This window comes from Dryobates pubescens, chromosome 2 (assembly GCF_014839835.1).
Source record: "Dryobates pubescens isolate bDryPub1 chromosome 2, bDryPub1.pri, whole genome shotgun sequence".
Lineage (NCBI taxonomy): Eukaryota > Metazoa > Chordata > Aves > Piciformes > Picidae > Dryobates > Dryobates pubescens.
The window spans coordinates 39,847,740-39,862,403 of NC_071613.1; the positions used below are offsets into that span (position 1 = coordinate 39,847,740).

General features: G+C 43.9%; 1 protein-coding gene across 1 annotated transcript in view; it reads right to left on the reverse strand.

Annotated features, from left to right (window-relative positions):
- Positions 1-12,302, reverse strand: part of SMARCAL1 (SWI/SNF related, matrix associated, actin dependent regulator of chromatin, subfamily a like 1) — a 37,603-nt gene extending 25,301 nt beyond the window's left edge. The window contains exons 1-6 of the mRNA XM_009911181.2: positions 11,367-12,302; positions 10,648-10,698; positions 7,684-7,944; positions 6,453-6,503; positions 3,366-3,546; positions 2,071-2,221 (exon numbers count right to left, since the gene is read on the reverse strand). Of these exons, the coding sequence (XP_009909483.2) occupies positions 2,071-2,221; positions 3,366-3,546; positions 6,453-6,503; positions 7,684-7,944; positions 10,648-10,698; positions 11,367-12,216 (1,545 nt within the window). The 5' untranslated portion in view covers positions 12,217-12,302. The remainder of the gene's footprint in view (positions 1-2,070; positions 2,222-3,365; positions 3,547-6,452; positions 6,504-7,683; positions 7,945-10,647; positions 10,699-11,366) is intronic.
- Between the last annotated feature and the right edge of the window lie 2,362 nt (positions 12,303-14,664).

Sequence of the window (14,664 nt, forward strand, 5' to 3'; positions counted from 1 at the left end):
CAAAATGGGCGAACACATGATCAAGGTTAGATCCCAACCAAGTCAAAGGCAGCAGCAATGGGAAAGTATGTGAAAACTCCTAGCTGTACTGCCCTCTCCTTTTATGAGGGGCATGTGACTAATTCAGACTGTAAGAGTGGTTCTGTATTTCTCACTTGATGCTGAACTGTGTCTACAAGAAGCGCTTTGAAACGGCTCTGACCGTTAATTAAGTTACAATGCCAAACTCCAAATGCATACAACTGCAGTACTTCTCACCCAAGAGTACTTCACATCTTCCTGCTAGATTCCTATGGCACCTTGAATATGAAGGCACTCACTGGCCTGAGCCCAGAAAGCCAAAATAAAACACTGACAGCTCTAAGACGAAGACAGTATCTGTCAGTTCGGCTCCAGAGACACTATAAAAGCTTCTACCATTACAGTAAAACACATCTGTGCAAGAACGAACTGAGCAGATTACAGGCCATAATAAATTCCACCTTGTATCACTTTCTGAAGCACATTTTTCTTTGACCTGCATCCTTCACATACCCACAAAGCAACAGAGATCTTTCTAAAGCAAATGTCCTAACAAAACATCTCCCACAACAAGCCTCCTGAAGAGTGGGGAGTAAAAGAAGGAAAATGAAATTAAGCACTCAAAGGTAAGAAAAAACTAAACAAGAACAAAACCAAAACCACAAAAAATACCCCCAAAAATCAACCAACAACAACAAAACCACAAACCCCAAAAAACCCTCTTCATATTGTTTAAATCTCTTGAAGCAAGATGTAGGAGTTTAGCTGTAGGTGCCCAGCAATTCAGGAAATCAGGCCCCAAATTGTTCCCAACAGGTATCCCACAGAAGCTGCAGATTCAGATTAGCTGTTGACCCAGAGGTCTACAGGCCTTTAAAATACCAAACACAACGAATCTCACTCTCTTGTTCAGTAAATACCTTTCTAATCATCTAACATTTTATTGCACTATGGGTATGACAAAACACAAGATGCTCTAGCAAACTGGTTACTGCACAAAGTCAGCAAATCTCAATCAATACACTTCTCATCAATGCAATGTTCCAGGGAAAGCTGAACTCCCACCCCTTCCTGTTCAGGTATGAAATTATTGACCTAAAGTCTCTGGCACACCTTTTTTTTCCACAGTGAATATTTCATTAGCCTGTAGCAAACAGCCTCTGTTCAAGCCACAGCAGTGACTCATTTCAAGATACATTTCCCATCCATACCAACTCTCCTGGTGTTCTAAGCAACATCAATAAAGGACTTGGAAGAGTCAGCAGCACACAGTGGATAGGCCAGAAGATGTATATTGACATTTAATGATGACGATTATGGGGCTGCTTGAACAGAGTGGAGAATCCCAGCATCTGGGCTTCTATTCCAGCCAAGAGATTGACAAATATTGCCATGAAGGGCTTGAATACAAAAGATAATTGCTTGAACGCAATTAACTACTGTCTTTGACATAGGTAAGTAAAACACACCCCCTGGAGCCAGTTCACATGCAGGAACAACCTTAACAGAGGGTCAGAGGAGACATTTCTCCCAGGCAACCAGCACCAGAACAAGAGGACACAGTCTCAAGCTGCACCAGGGGAAGTTTAGGCTCGAGGTGAGGAGAAAGTTCTTCACTGAGAGAGTTGTTCCGTCATTGGAATGGGCTGCCCAGGGAGGTGGTGAGGTCACTGTCCCTGGAGGTGTTCAAGAGGGGATTGGACGTGGCACTTGGTGCCATGGTCTAGTCATGAGGTCTGTGGTGACAGGTTGGACTTGATCTTTGAGGTCTCTTCCAACCTTGGTGATACTAACATACTAATCTCCCTGTTTCCAACACATCACCTGGACCACACAAAAGGAAAATTTGTCAATAAAAGAAAACAGGCATACAGCAGGCAGCCAATGCCAAGCAACTTCCCCCCATCAAGTTTCCGAATGAGTACAACGTGTAGTTTCTTCCCCTTAACATACATCCTTTTTACACTGTAACTTGTCCAGAGCGCAACACAGCACAGCCGTCACACGTGCGCTCCAGTGGCAACCTGCACACACTCAAGCTCACGGTACCTCTGCCCACGTGAACCTCACAGAAGAAGGAGTCACCACCAGCAAGGGCCATTCCTTTCGGTAGTAGGCAGCAATGCAGATTGCCTGGATGGTCTTGCCCAAGCCCATGTCATCCGCCAGAAGTAAACGTCCATTTCTTAAAATTGCAAAACTGGGGGAAACAGAGAATGCAAATAAGTAAGAGTGGTTACTGTCTGTTCTGACAGCCAAGATGAGCACAACTCATCACCAAACCGATAACGTGGATCACTTGGAAGTGATCTGGATTCTTCAGTAAACCTTGAACTTCTCCCTTAATCTTAACACAAGTGAGCACTACTCACAAATCTCTCAATGCCTGGAACCTCCTGAACAGAGTGGTTCAGCCCAGTCCCTAGGGACTGATTTCATATGAGGAGTAGTCCCAATATTGTAGATTGTAGACAGGCAGAGGTTGGTCTCTTCTCCCAGGCAACCAGCACCAGAACAAGAGGACACAGTCTCAAGCTGCACCAGGGGAGGTTTAGGCTGGAGGCTAGGAAGAACCTCTACACAGAGAGAGTGATTGCCCATTGGAATGAGCTGCCCGGGGAGGTGGTGGAGTCACCATCATTGGAGGTGTTTAGGAAGAGACTGGCTTGGTGCCACGGTTTAGTTGATTAGGTGGGTTGGATGATAGGTTGGATGCAATGATCTTGAAGGTCTCTTCCAACCTGGTCTATTCTATTCTATTCTATCTTATGATTACTTAAAGCACATTCTTTCCATGATCACATGCTGTCCCAGGCATTCATCTTGGCTGGGCTAAGAAAGTATCACTTAATAACAACGTCACTTTAACACCACTAACTACAGACATCCCTGGATTGTACCATGAGGTCAACAACTAACAACCATGGGGACAGTGCCATTTATAAGTTGATGTATAATTATTAATTTCCAAATCTTTCAGGGCACAGATCCCACTTCCTGGAGCTTTCCCATGTGTAGCTAATATTTTAAAAACAACAACAACAAAAGAGATCTACTTAGGGAGGAAAAGAATATGACCTTACAAAATAAAAATAATCATATGACAATGTGGCACTTACTGAATCACAAGAGGGAGATCAGAGATGTATCATTTGAACAGTTTTATGAGACCAGCAAAATGCTACTTTCCTTCTGACTCATGATGAGGAATTCTAGCTAGAAACAGATGTGTCACTCAAAGAAAAACACCCTCCCACCCCCAAAAGAATGCAGCCTGGGCATCAATATAAAGTACACAATTCCAGTCAAGGACCAGCTCTTAACGGCATGCATAAGGGACATACTTCACACCTTCCCGCTGAAAAGGCATAAGGCTTGACACAATTTTGGAGTCCACAACTGAAAGGTCAGCATCAGGAGTGTCTGTCTGTGACGCAGATCTCTGTATTTGAGCAGCAAAGGTTTGAATTACTGCCTCAGGCAGCGGCTCTACTTCTACTGACACAAGGCTCTGTAACATTTCCACTGCAAAGAACAGAGTAGTTTATTATCAGAAGGGGCAACATACACACAACTTACACTATGGGCATCAAGCCCTAACCCTTGGCCTCATCAACAAGATTATTTCCTGTCGTGAAACAGCTCAAGAAATCACTCCCTCATGCACAGGTGTTGGCCTGGCCTTTTTCCTCAAGTCTATTTCAGAATCATACGATGAACCGCAACCCCTCCCCTCATACTCAGACTCAGTTACAAAAACCTGAATGCCCAGTGCCTTCACTCAGAGATGATTGCTACTAATGCATCACAAGCAGCAAAGCATCAGAGCAACTGTCCTGCTAGACAACCTCATTTCAGTTCCCTCCAGCAGCATCTCTATCCCAACCCCCCAAAAAGATAAAAGTGTTTCTTTTTAATCCAACAGTGAATTTCTATGAAAACAGGTACCAGTTCAAAACATACAGTGAGCTGGGATCAGAAAAACATGCTTAATCACCAAAACCAGAAGATACCACTGTACTATGAACACAAATGCTTGTGCACAGATTCTTATTGCAGAAAGCAGCTTTTTATTCTTATTTTTTAAATTATTTAGTAGCTGGTTTGTTTATGAAGTCAGGAAGATACAGACCAACTCCACCATCACTGGAGGTGTTTAGGAAGAGACTTGATGGGGCGCTTGTTGCCATGGGTTAGTCGATTGGATAGTGTTGAATGGCAGGTTGGACACGATGATCTCAAAGGTCTCTTCCAGTCTGGTTCATTCTATTCTGTTCTATTCTATTCTATATTCTGTTCTAACTCTGTTTGCAAAAGAGCTGAAGTAAGAATTCACTCTACCAGCAGTAAACCCATCTCCAGAATTCAGTGAGGCATTTATATTTCAGTTATCTCCAAGAGGAAAGCAGCAGGATGGACCCCTGCCACATGAAGGGGAAAAGCCATTCCAAGAAATATACATATGAACAGATTTCCATTTGTGGTTGGGTAATGACCAAACTTTTTTCAAACTCTTCAGTTTTAATTTATACTTCTTCAATCACAGGAACTCTCTCCACCCAAAGTACAGCACAAGCTTGCTATTACACTCACAGACCGAGTTATGTGTTAGTATAATTGCTACAATTTGCTCACTGATAATTCTGTTGCTATTGTTCTTTACATGAGCTGGGAGAGTTGATTAAGATATATCTGCCACCGGCATGATTCATCCAAAAGACATCTTTTACTGAAGTGACCTTTATACAAAGATGACTGAGCATCTAGGCAAAGAGATATTAACCTCCACAAACAGTTCCCAGCTAACGGGTATCTCTGCTGGAAATGGCAAGCAGCCTTTTGAAATGCTTTCCATTTTTTCTGTTTTGACGTAGGTAGATGAACAGGCACAAAACAAACGGTCCTCTTCAAAAAGGCACGTGCTAGAAGCCTTAAATGCCCTCATAAATTACACTCTGAAAGAAAATTTATGGAATTCCACCCCCCCCCTTAAATCTACCATACTCTAATACTTCATGTGATGTACACAACTGCCCACCAGCACAGCCGAGAGACTGACATAAATCGTTTCTGTGCAGACTGCCTAGCACTTGCTACAGGGTCAGGCCCTTTGCAACATATGAAATGGCCTTTCAGCAAGTTGTGAAAGACCATCACCAAAATTTGGCCCTGTCAACATCCCAAGCCCATGGTTTCACAATAGTCTCCACCGAGACACGCAAGCTTGTTTTCAAGATCTGGCATTTCCACATGGCCACATGGCTTTCAGCCCTACAACCATTACCAATGTTATTAAGACATGCAACATCAGAGGCACTCCATTAAATGTGCTTTCTGGATTAGGGTATTGAGTCCATCATCAGTAAGTTTGCAGATGACACCAAGCTGGAGGCAGGTGTGGATCTGTTAGAGGGCAGGAGAGATCTGCAGAGGGACCTTGACAGGCTGGACAGATGGGCAGAGTCCAACAGCATGAGATTTAACACATCCAAGTGCCGGGTTCTGCACATTGGCCACAACAACCCCATGCAGTGCTACAGGCTGGGGTCAGAGTGGCTGGAGAGCAGCCAGGCAGAGAGCAACCTAGGGGTGCTGGCTGATAGTAGGCTGAACATGAGCCAGCAGTGTGCCCAGGTGACCAAGAAGGCCAGTGGCATCCCTGCCTGTATCAGGAACAGTGTGGCCAGCAGGAGCAGGGAGGTCATTCTGACCCTGTACTCAGCACTGGTTAGGCCACACCTTGAGTACTGTGTCCAGTTCTGGGCCCCTCAGTTTAGGAAGGATTTTGAGTTCCTGGAACGTGTCCAGAGAAGGGCAAAAAACCTGGGGAGGGGTTTGGAGCACAAGCCCTGTGAGGAGAGGCTGAGGGAGCTGGGATTGCTTAGCCTGGAGAAGAGGAGGCTCAGAGGAGACATTATTGCTGTCTACAACTACCTGAGGGGAAGGGAGCAAGGTGGACTGGCACTGAGGGTAAGAGAGCACAACGCAAGAGAGTCAGTAAGACAGAATTTTTGTAAAGACAGGAAGCTGTGGCAGCCACTGTGCCAACATCTTCAAATTCACCAAGTGGGAACAGAGGAATCCATTCTCCCACAACTCCTTCCTTCAAGTAGCACTGCTGGAAGTTATAAGCAATAAAATAACTTTGTGACAGTAAATACAGTCATGTGCTCTAAGCAATGGCACAGAAACTCAGTGCAGAACCTGACAAAATAGAATCACTCTCCTGTTAAGCCCACAAAGAACGGACATGAAAAGTACATGTATATAAAGTTCAGTCTGGGCAAACAGTGTAAATGTCTGACAAAAGAGGAAGACACCTGCTTCATGGTTCATTAGCAACTTATCTGCCCAGAATGAGAAGGCTTAGCCTGAGAAATGAAAATTGAATTCATTTGCCTCCCAGAAAACAGGAAAACAGAGCTACTCACTTAGTTTGGGATAGTCCTCCAGAAGGAAATTCCACTTTCTGGTGTTCTTATCTGCAACAGTTGAGAAAGAAACTTATGACAGTGTTCATTGGAAGACTGAAATCTGTCTATAAGAATATGGCTATCCAGCCACATCCTCTGCATTTCAGAAGTGCTTTATAAGAATTCTTACTTTGTTCAGTTTTCCTCTATTTGTTTTCATGTTAAGGAAACAGTTTAAAGAAGACTTAAAACTATGAGCACACATACAGAAGTTGTGAAAGCACCAGAGCAAGACAAGGTCAGCTCCCCTAGTGACCCATTATAAGGAACCCACTTGTCCCAGGATTTTGGCAACCACCTTCTCTTCACTGCAAGAACAGTTGAAGAATGTGCATGAAGGTTCCTATTTGTTAACCAACAAGCTCTGACTTCAGTCAGTAACACAACAGCTTTAAGTTGTCCCTCTACACCCTACAGATACGCTCAGGAAGGTACAGAAGAAATTCATCAGTACCCAAAATGTAGCATGAATACCAGGACCTGTCTGTCAGGTTCAATGGGAAGCATCTATCTACAATGTCCATGGAAAGCAGAGTGAATTCAGAGTCAGCTGAAGACACAATGAGCCAGGTGGAATCCTGCCCAAAGAACAAGAGCTCCAGGATTTGTTCCCCATGTGGCAACTGGCCTGCTGTGACAATGCACAGGTCACCTCATCACTCTGTGCCTCATTTTCTCACATTACATGTGAGAAAATGTGATATTCCCCATTGAAATCTTAATGCCAATTTAGGAAGTGCTCTATAGTCCCACTTGCCTCAAAAACATCAGTAGAGCTGCTAGTAAACTCAATCTACTCAGGCAGTTGCAGCCATTATACACCACAATAAAGCAGAAGAAATATGAGAATGCCCAGCTGTATTTGATAAAGACTTATGCGTGTTCTCCATACTGCTGGAAAATTATCAGCACATCCCATCTCAACAGTAAATGTAATCATGCTGAGACCTGAAATATCACCTTGGCTAACAGCCCAGAAGACATGCTCCAGCACAGAATAAAGCACAGAACACAGATACAACGCTGTACCAAACTACAGAAGCTCTCGATACCTTCTCCAAAGCACATCCTCTCATACTTTTTCAGCAGGATGTAGCTTCACAATCTCTCTCCTCTGAAGCATTCACAGCACTCCAAGAGCAGCCCCAACAACCTCATTAGAATAAAGCAGAAACAACCAGAGACTCACCATAATTTCTGGAATTCATCTGTTTGAACATTCCAATCACTTCTGCAGAGTACCCAATATCAACCTCAAACCGCAAGCGAGAGATCAGTACACACTTCCCTTTGACAAGGGCCGAGGGTTTCTTCCAGTCCTTACACATCTTCAAGAGGGAATTCACATCAGCCCTTCTGCCAACACAAAGAGAGGCTGATGCCAAGCCAACTGCATTTTCCCCTTCCAGCGGTGCCAGAATTACTGACGGAAGTCGATTTGCTGCTTCCACTAAGGAGAAAAGCATAAGATACAGAGGAAAGAATTAAAACCAAAGAATATAGCTAATGAAGATGCATGTAATGCTTTGAGAAGAGAAAGGACAAGAGGATGACAAGCAAGCCATGTACCTTGAAGTTTAACAGGAAAGATGATTCCCTTCTTTCACTCCCAGGGACAAATAATAGAGAAACTGATGGCCTGGAGGAGCAGGTTGGTGGGATTTTCCAGAAAAAATATAGCAGGGGCAGAGGGAACATGTCACAATAGGTGAACAAGGGCCTGTCCAGCATTGTCACTGCATTAGGCTCCCTGTCAGCAATCCCAAAATATGGCTCATTAGACAAGGGGAAGCAATCTGCAGAACCCACATTCAGCAGTAAATTGCACCCAGTCATACAGCATTATCATTTCCAAACTCAGAGGGACAGGGGCACAGTGATCAACAGCATGTGCCTGTAGAGATAGGAAGGTGCTTCTGCAAACAGCAAGGGAGAAAGATCTAAAAATTCATGCCTTGTGCCTCACATCAATGTCTGATATGCAATCTAACCTAGGGGGAGTGCTGTATAGTCACAGGACTGTAAGAATGATATCAGGAAAGAATTTAGTCCAAAACTCTAAATCCCCTTTTTTACTATTTAAATCCATTATCCTTAATTCTGCTGTGTCTTACTGTTAAGATTTGTACCTCCCCCGAGCCATCGGTATTACTATCTTACTAATCACTAGCAAGCACCTCTGTCATGATGCCACAGCATGGGGAGAGAAGGGACATAGTATTTTACAGCTGTTAGCCTGAGACCACAGCTATCCACCCTAATAATGTCTGACTTTTCCTTGTGCCCCTCTGCCAATCTACATCCATGTATTTTCTTTATTATTATAGCTGAAGAGTGATGGTTAAGGAACAAGAACCATTTTTTCTTGTATTTATTCATCACCAAAATAGTGATGATCTTCCCCAAGACTCTAACTCATAGGTACAGTAACACTAAGATTCATAAACATCTTCAGAGTCCAATAGACTCAAGAGCAGGGAAACACTAAGCATATTCTGCCTCCATGTAATTGGAGAGAGAGGCAAGCTCCCCTATCCAGTGGCTGTTTAGACTAAATTCAAGGGAATCCAGTCCTTTGAGCATCAAGTTGAACATCATGACCCACTACGATTCTTTTTAAGTAGTCTAATTTACTGTTATGCAAAAAAATTACATACACAACGTAAGGTCGGTAGTTATGACTTGAAAAGGCAAGAAAAGGGAGGGGGAAAAAAAGCAAATAATCAGGCACTTTCTTCCTAACCAGTTAATAAATAAGCCATGTGGTCTGCATCCAACTTTATTTTAAAGTAAGTGACTTCCAGAATAAACCCAAGCATCTGAGGTTTCTATGCCAAAGTTCAAAAGCATCCAGTGAAAGCAATTTATAAAGTAGAAGACTAAAGCAGAACAACCGATTTAGGCACCACCCAAGGGGTTCTTTAGATGCTACTGGTTTAGCCCTGCCCAGTTACATCTCACTTCCACAAATAATACTGAAAGTGGGGGAAAAAAAACCCACAAATACTTTACTATTTTATTTCAATATCTGTTTCTAGGCTTTGCTGGGTGTTGAATTTATAGTACAGGGGAAAAAATGTAATACAGGACAAGATTCCTTGGAACTTCAAAATTAACTGTGTGAAGTTTTAAAGCCATTATTTTACACTTAGAAAACTTCAAACTAAGGCACTTTAAAGTCAGTTCCCGTTTCTCAGGATATTTCTTCCTGTGATACTATTGTCCAGTGTTGATCACATATTGTCTTCACTTGTCAACAGGTATTTTACACAGAGAACTCATGTATTTGATAGTTTTAAGGGGAAAAAAAATATCTGATTTCTAAAAACTGTCCTCTTCATTTGCAAGCTCCTTGGTGCAGAGACTCTGCTCTTCTCTGTACTTGATACACTTCAAGAAAACCAGCAGCATTTAAATTATAGATGTGTGGCAACCCACATGGGAAGCTAAAATACCAGCACTCAACTGTAGGTTTTTCAAAGTGCTCAACACAGGCCTAATTCTGTTCCCACTGAAATCAATAGTGATTTATCACTTGCCTCAACACAACATGCTTTTGAAAAGCTTACCTGAAGCATTTGCTTCTATCATCTCTCAATCTTTCCAGAATAAAATGACAGGGAAAAAAAAAACACAAACAAGATAAAAACCATCCTTCTTATTTCACAAAAAAAAACAAAAAAGGTAGATCCATTTTCAGTCTTTCAGTCTTATTCAAAGCCTTAGAGAATCACTTTTTTCCCCTTCCTGATCAAATTAAAAAAGAGAAGTTGTTCACAAAAGAAAACGCATGATCAGACATAGAAATTAAGCATTAGGCAGTGGAACACACTCTGTTCTCAGTCCAGATTTACGTGAATTACCTGCAGAGCAGATATTTTTCCTATGATCAGGCTTGTTCATTGCTGAAAAAAATCAGCAACAGCAGAAAAAGTTAAACCTGTGCTTAGCATTTAGACCGTGTGAAAGATTATTTATAATTAATTAGTTAAAAAAAGTATGAGCTAGATATAGAAAAGATGGGTATAATGTCTGAGTAGCACTACTTTTCTTACTCCAGTCAATAACAAAGCTCAGTAATAATGATGGAAAGCAGGGGGAGGGGGGTAAAAATTTGGAATCTATTTTATCATTCAGTAATCCATTTACTTACTGAAACAGCTGTAGTCTTCCAGTCCGAAATTCCATTTTTTCAGAGCAGGATCTAAAGCAGGGCAGAATATGAATCATTTGGGGTAGAAACAAGCACTGGCGTGAAACGTTGATACAAGGTAGAAGAAAATGTAATCTACTCATGCAAACTGTTTGATACACATCTGAAAAATAGAATGCCCAAGTTCACAGCTACGTGACACCAAAAAAGCCATAGGGCACATCACTGCTACAAGAAGAGTAATTCAGCAGCCATTCATAGAGCGCAGCAACTCATGGAGGGGAAAGAAAAGAACATAACAAATAAAGGCAGAGAGAAAAGATCAGAAACAAGGTGCAAGACAGAGATTCCACTGCTCTCAGTTCACAGAATCAGCTCATCAACTCCAAATTATAGCTGAAGTGACCCATTTTCCCACACCTGTTTATGAATAACTTCTCTTCCTTCACTCCCGAAAGACGCCAACAGCTGCCATCACTAAACTTTGCAAATCACTGCTCATAAAGCAGGGCTTCTGATTCCTTGGCTAAATCCAAGTTCGCACTCTTTGTGCCCAGAATTTTTCAGCTGTCTTTACTTTTCCAATCCCCCATTAGTATCACATACTCCACCACAGCAATAGCTGCACTTCTAAAAGCAGAGAGCAACAACATTTCCAGTAGATGCTGAAACTTCGATCCAACATAAAACACAGATCTGAGCAAACAATTAATTCTTACCATAGTTTTTGCTTGGTATTGTCTTAAACACAGCTATGAGTTCAGCATTATACCCTATTTCAACCTGGAATCGGTCTTCCCCGTACTTCACACATTTTCCTTTTGTAATGCTATTTGCTTTCTTGCAAGAGGCAGCTTCAATGGTGGAGCCCGAACCAGGAGAGCTGATCAGCTTCTGAATCCTACCAGTGGCCTGAGAGGCACCAGCTCCCCCTTCTCTGTCAGTTGCCCCGCTCGAGTTTATCAGCATTTCCAAACTGCTTGGCGTAGCACTGCTTGGTGGCAAAACACATTTTACAGCAGATTCGTTCTGACTTTGTAAATCTTTACTACCATCAGGGTGCCTGTTATCAATTAATCTAGGATAAGTTGGCTCTGTAGGGTTTTTGAAAGCAGAGTAGCATTTGGGCTGCTGGAATGTTCCAAGATTAATTAAAGCTTGTCTGTGTTCCTGACCACCAGCATCCAAGTGTTTATGGGAATAGCTTAGAGAATTTGAGATGTTTGTAGGGAACTGCTTAATGCCACTTGCTTGTTCCGAGACCTCTGAACAATTCTTTTGCTGCTCTCTATGTGAGCCAGCCATCTGTTGGTTTGCAGTGTAATGACTATAATCCTTCTGAAGACAGCTCTTCTGCTCCACAAGACTGTGTGGATTCTTTTGATGCTGCCTAACGAACCGGACATGATCATTTTCTTCCTTCAAGTTTCTCTGATGGCCTGAACTCTGTTCCTTCACCCCCACCTGCCCACCTCTCTGGGCTGCTACCCTTTCTGCTCTCCTAGCCAAGGCCTTCTGGCGGTTCTCTTCGATTCTTTTCTTTTGTTCCTCTGTAAGGCCCGAAGACATCTTCAGCAATTCAAATCATAAATCTGAATCAAAACTGCATTGGGAATTAATCACAGAGGCCCTTGCTTCTTTGCAGGAATAGAGGCTAATCTACAAAAAAAAACACAAACCAACAAAACAAACAGCAGTTTAAGCTCTGTTCCCTCTTAAAGTCATATTAACAACTCACTATTATTAGTGACTACATATTATGATAACTGATCCTACACAAAAACCTGGTGGTACAGCAAAGCTGTCAGACCGCTACTGAGCCATTATCAGCAAGCATATGCTGATAACTACTGCTGGGGCCTCACAAGCCACTCCCACATAGCTAAAACATACGGAGAAAGGAGAAAACTCCTCTTCTGCTACAGTTCCAAGTACTGTTCTCTGCAAATCCCAGCAGAACTTATGAAATCGCCATCTCACCTTTCCTGATCACCTTCCAGTTCTCGGGCATCTCACGGCATACAGCAGATACGTACTGAACCCCAACAGGCAGCGCCAGCTCCTGCCTGGAGGAAGGTGCACTCGCAGGTCAAGGCCCTTGTGAAAATGGGAGGACCTGACGCCCAGCATATCTCCCAGAAGCTGGCCTCACTTCACCTACTCCCTGCCCCACGCCTCGGGGGCTACCGGCCTCATCCAGCACTCAGACCTAGTTTCCTCACCACCCTGTAAGAAATGAGGCTCGTCTTTCGTCCTGCTCCTCTCTCATGCACCAGGCTCCTCAAATCCACTGAGGTCCTGGCCCCTACCTTGCAGGCTGTAGCTTCCCCACCGTCCTCCAGGGCCACCCGCCGCCCACAAAGGCCCACCACCACGCCGCATTGGGCCCCAGGGCCTACGCCGCAAGCCGCGGTCCCTCCCCACCTCCCGGAGGCTTCACTACAGTCCTCCCGGAGCTCAGCCGCAGCCCAGCCACCTCTTTCCCCCCTCCAGGCCCGCACACGCACCGGCTGGCGGAAACCAGGAACGCCGCCACTGGGTGCGGAGCCGCGCAGACTACAAATCCCAGCAGGCCGCGCCGCGCAGTCCGGCGGCGCCAAGCGGTGCCGGGAATAGCGGCACGCTGTCACTCGGCACGCTGGGAAATGTAGTCTGCACCTTACGGTGCCATCTTAGGGGTGCTCAGAGCTGCGCGACCTCGCCATAGGAATCGTGGGGCTGAAGGCTGTCCTCGCATCCCCCTCGCCGCAGTTCGCCTAAGGCGCACCGTGCTGCCGGCAGCGGGCGTGCCCCAGAGAGCACCCAGTGCTGCTCGGCTGAGACAGGGCTCCTGATCAAGTTCATCTGATTAAAGATCTCCCTGCTCTGCTGCGGGGGAGCTCACTAGATTACCTTTAAAGGCCCCTTCCCTTTTTATTCCTTTATTGTACTTTTTATTCCTTATTCCTGAGATAAGGCATGAGAAGGGATGAAAACGCTGTTGTCAGCAGTGAAGAAGGAATTCACCCGAGTGTGTTAAGAGCAGTGGCTGGCAGTGGTGTGAGACTGTTACCTTCGAAAAGTGGTGGAGGTGAAGGGATGTCCCTGATGAATGGAAGATGGTAAATATTTGAGCTCTTTACAAGAAGGGCACGAAAGAGGATGCAGGAAACTGCAGGCCCAACAATTTTAGCCCAGACCCTGAGAAAATACTAGAACGAGTCTTCCCAGAAACCCTCACAAACCAAATTAAGCAGGTGACTGGGAAAAGCCAGCATGGGTTTACCAAAGGCAAATTATCCCAGACTAACCTGATTACCTTCTACAACAAAAATAACTTTTTTTCTCTCTATGTGGGGAGAGCAGTAGATACTTACCTGCACTCCAGCAAAGCTGTTTTCCACCACCTCTTCCTATCCAGATACAGACTGGAGTGGTAGTCCATGAGTTAAGTAGGAAATTGTTTCACAATTCACATGCAGAAGGCAATGATCAATGGATTTTATTCAGGCTGGCAGCCTGTAACAGTTGGAGTCACTCAGGAATTGATACTGGGCCTCACACTGTTCAACAAGTTACGCTGGAATAGGTTTAATCTTAATATAAGAAAGAGATCTTTCACATTGAGAATGATCAATCACTGAACAATCTCTCCAGGGACATGGTGGGGTTTCCATTTCTGGATATGGTGCTGGATAATCTCATGTAGGCTCCCTTTCCTACAAAATATTGTACCAGGTGATCTTTTGAGGTCCCTTCCAACCTGGGCTGTTCTATGATTCTGTAAAACACTTTAATAATAAAGTAGTTACTCGTATTTCCATCAAAGTTCTGAATAGAAGTGTCTCCCAAGGTTTTAATTATAAATGGGGCTTGATTATAGAAATCAAGCTACCCTTCCTGGAGAGTTGTGATCCCATGTGCATGACCAGAGTGGTATCTGGGCACAAAGCAGGGAAAAGGTCATGAGGAGCACCACAACTTCCTCTCATCTCTGACTTTCCACTACTCTGTCCAGGGGCAAGTCTGGAGCCACCA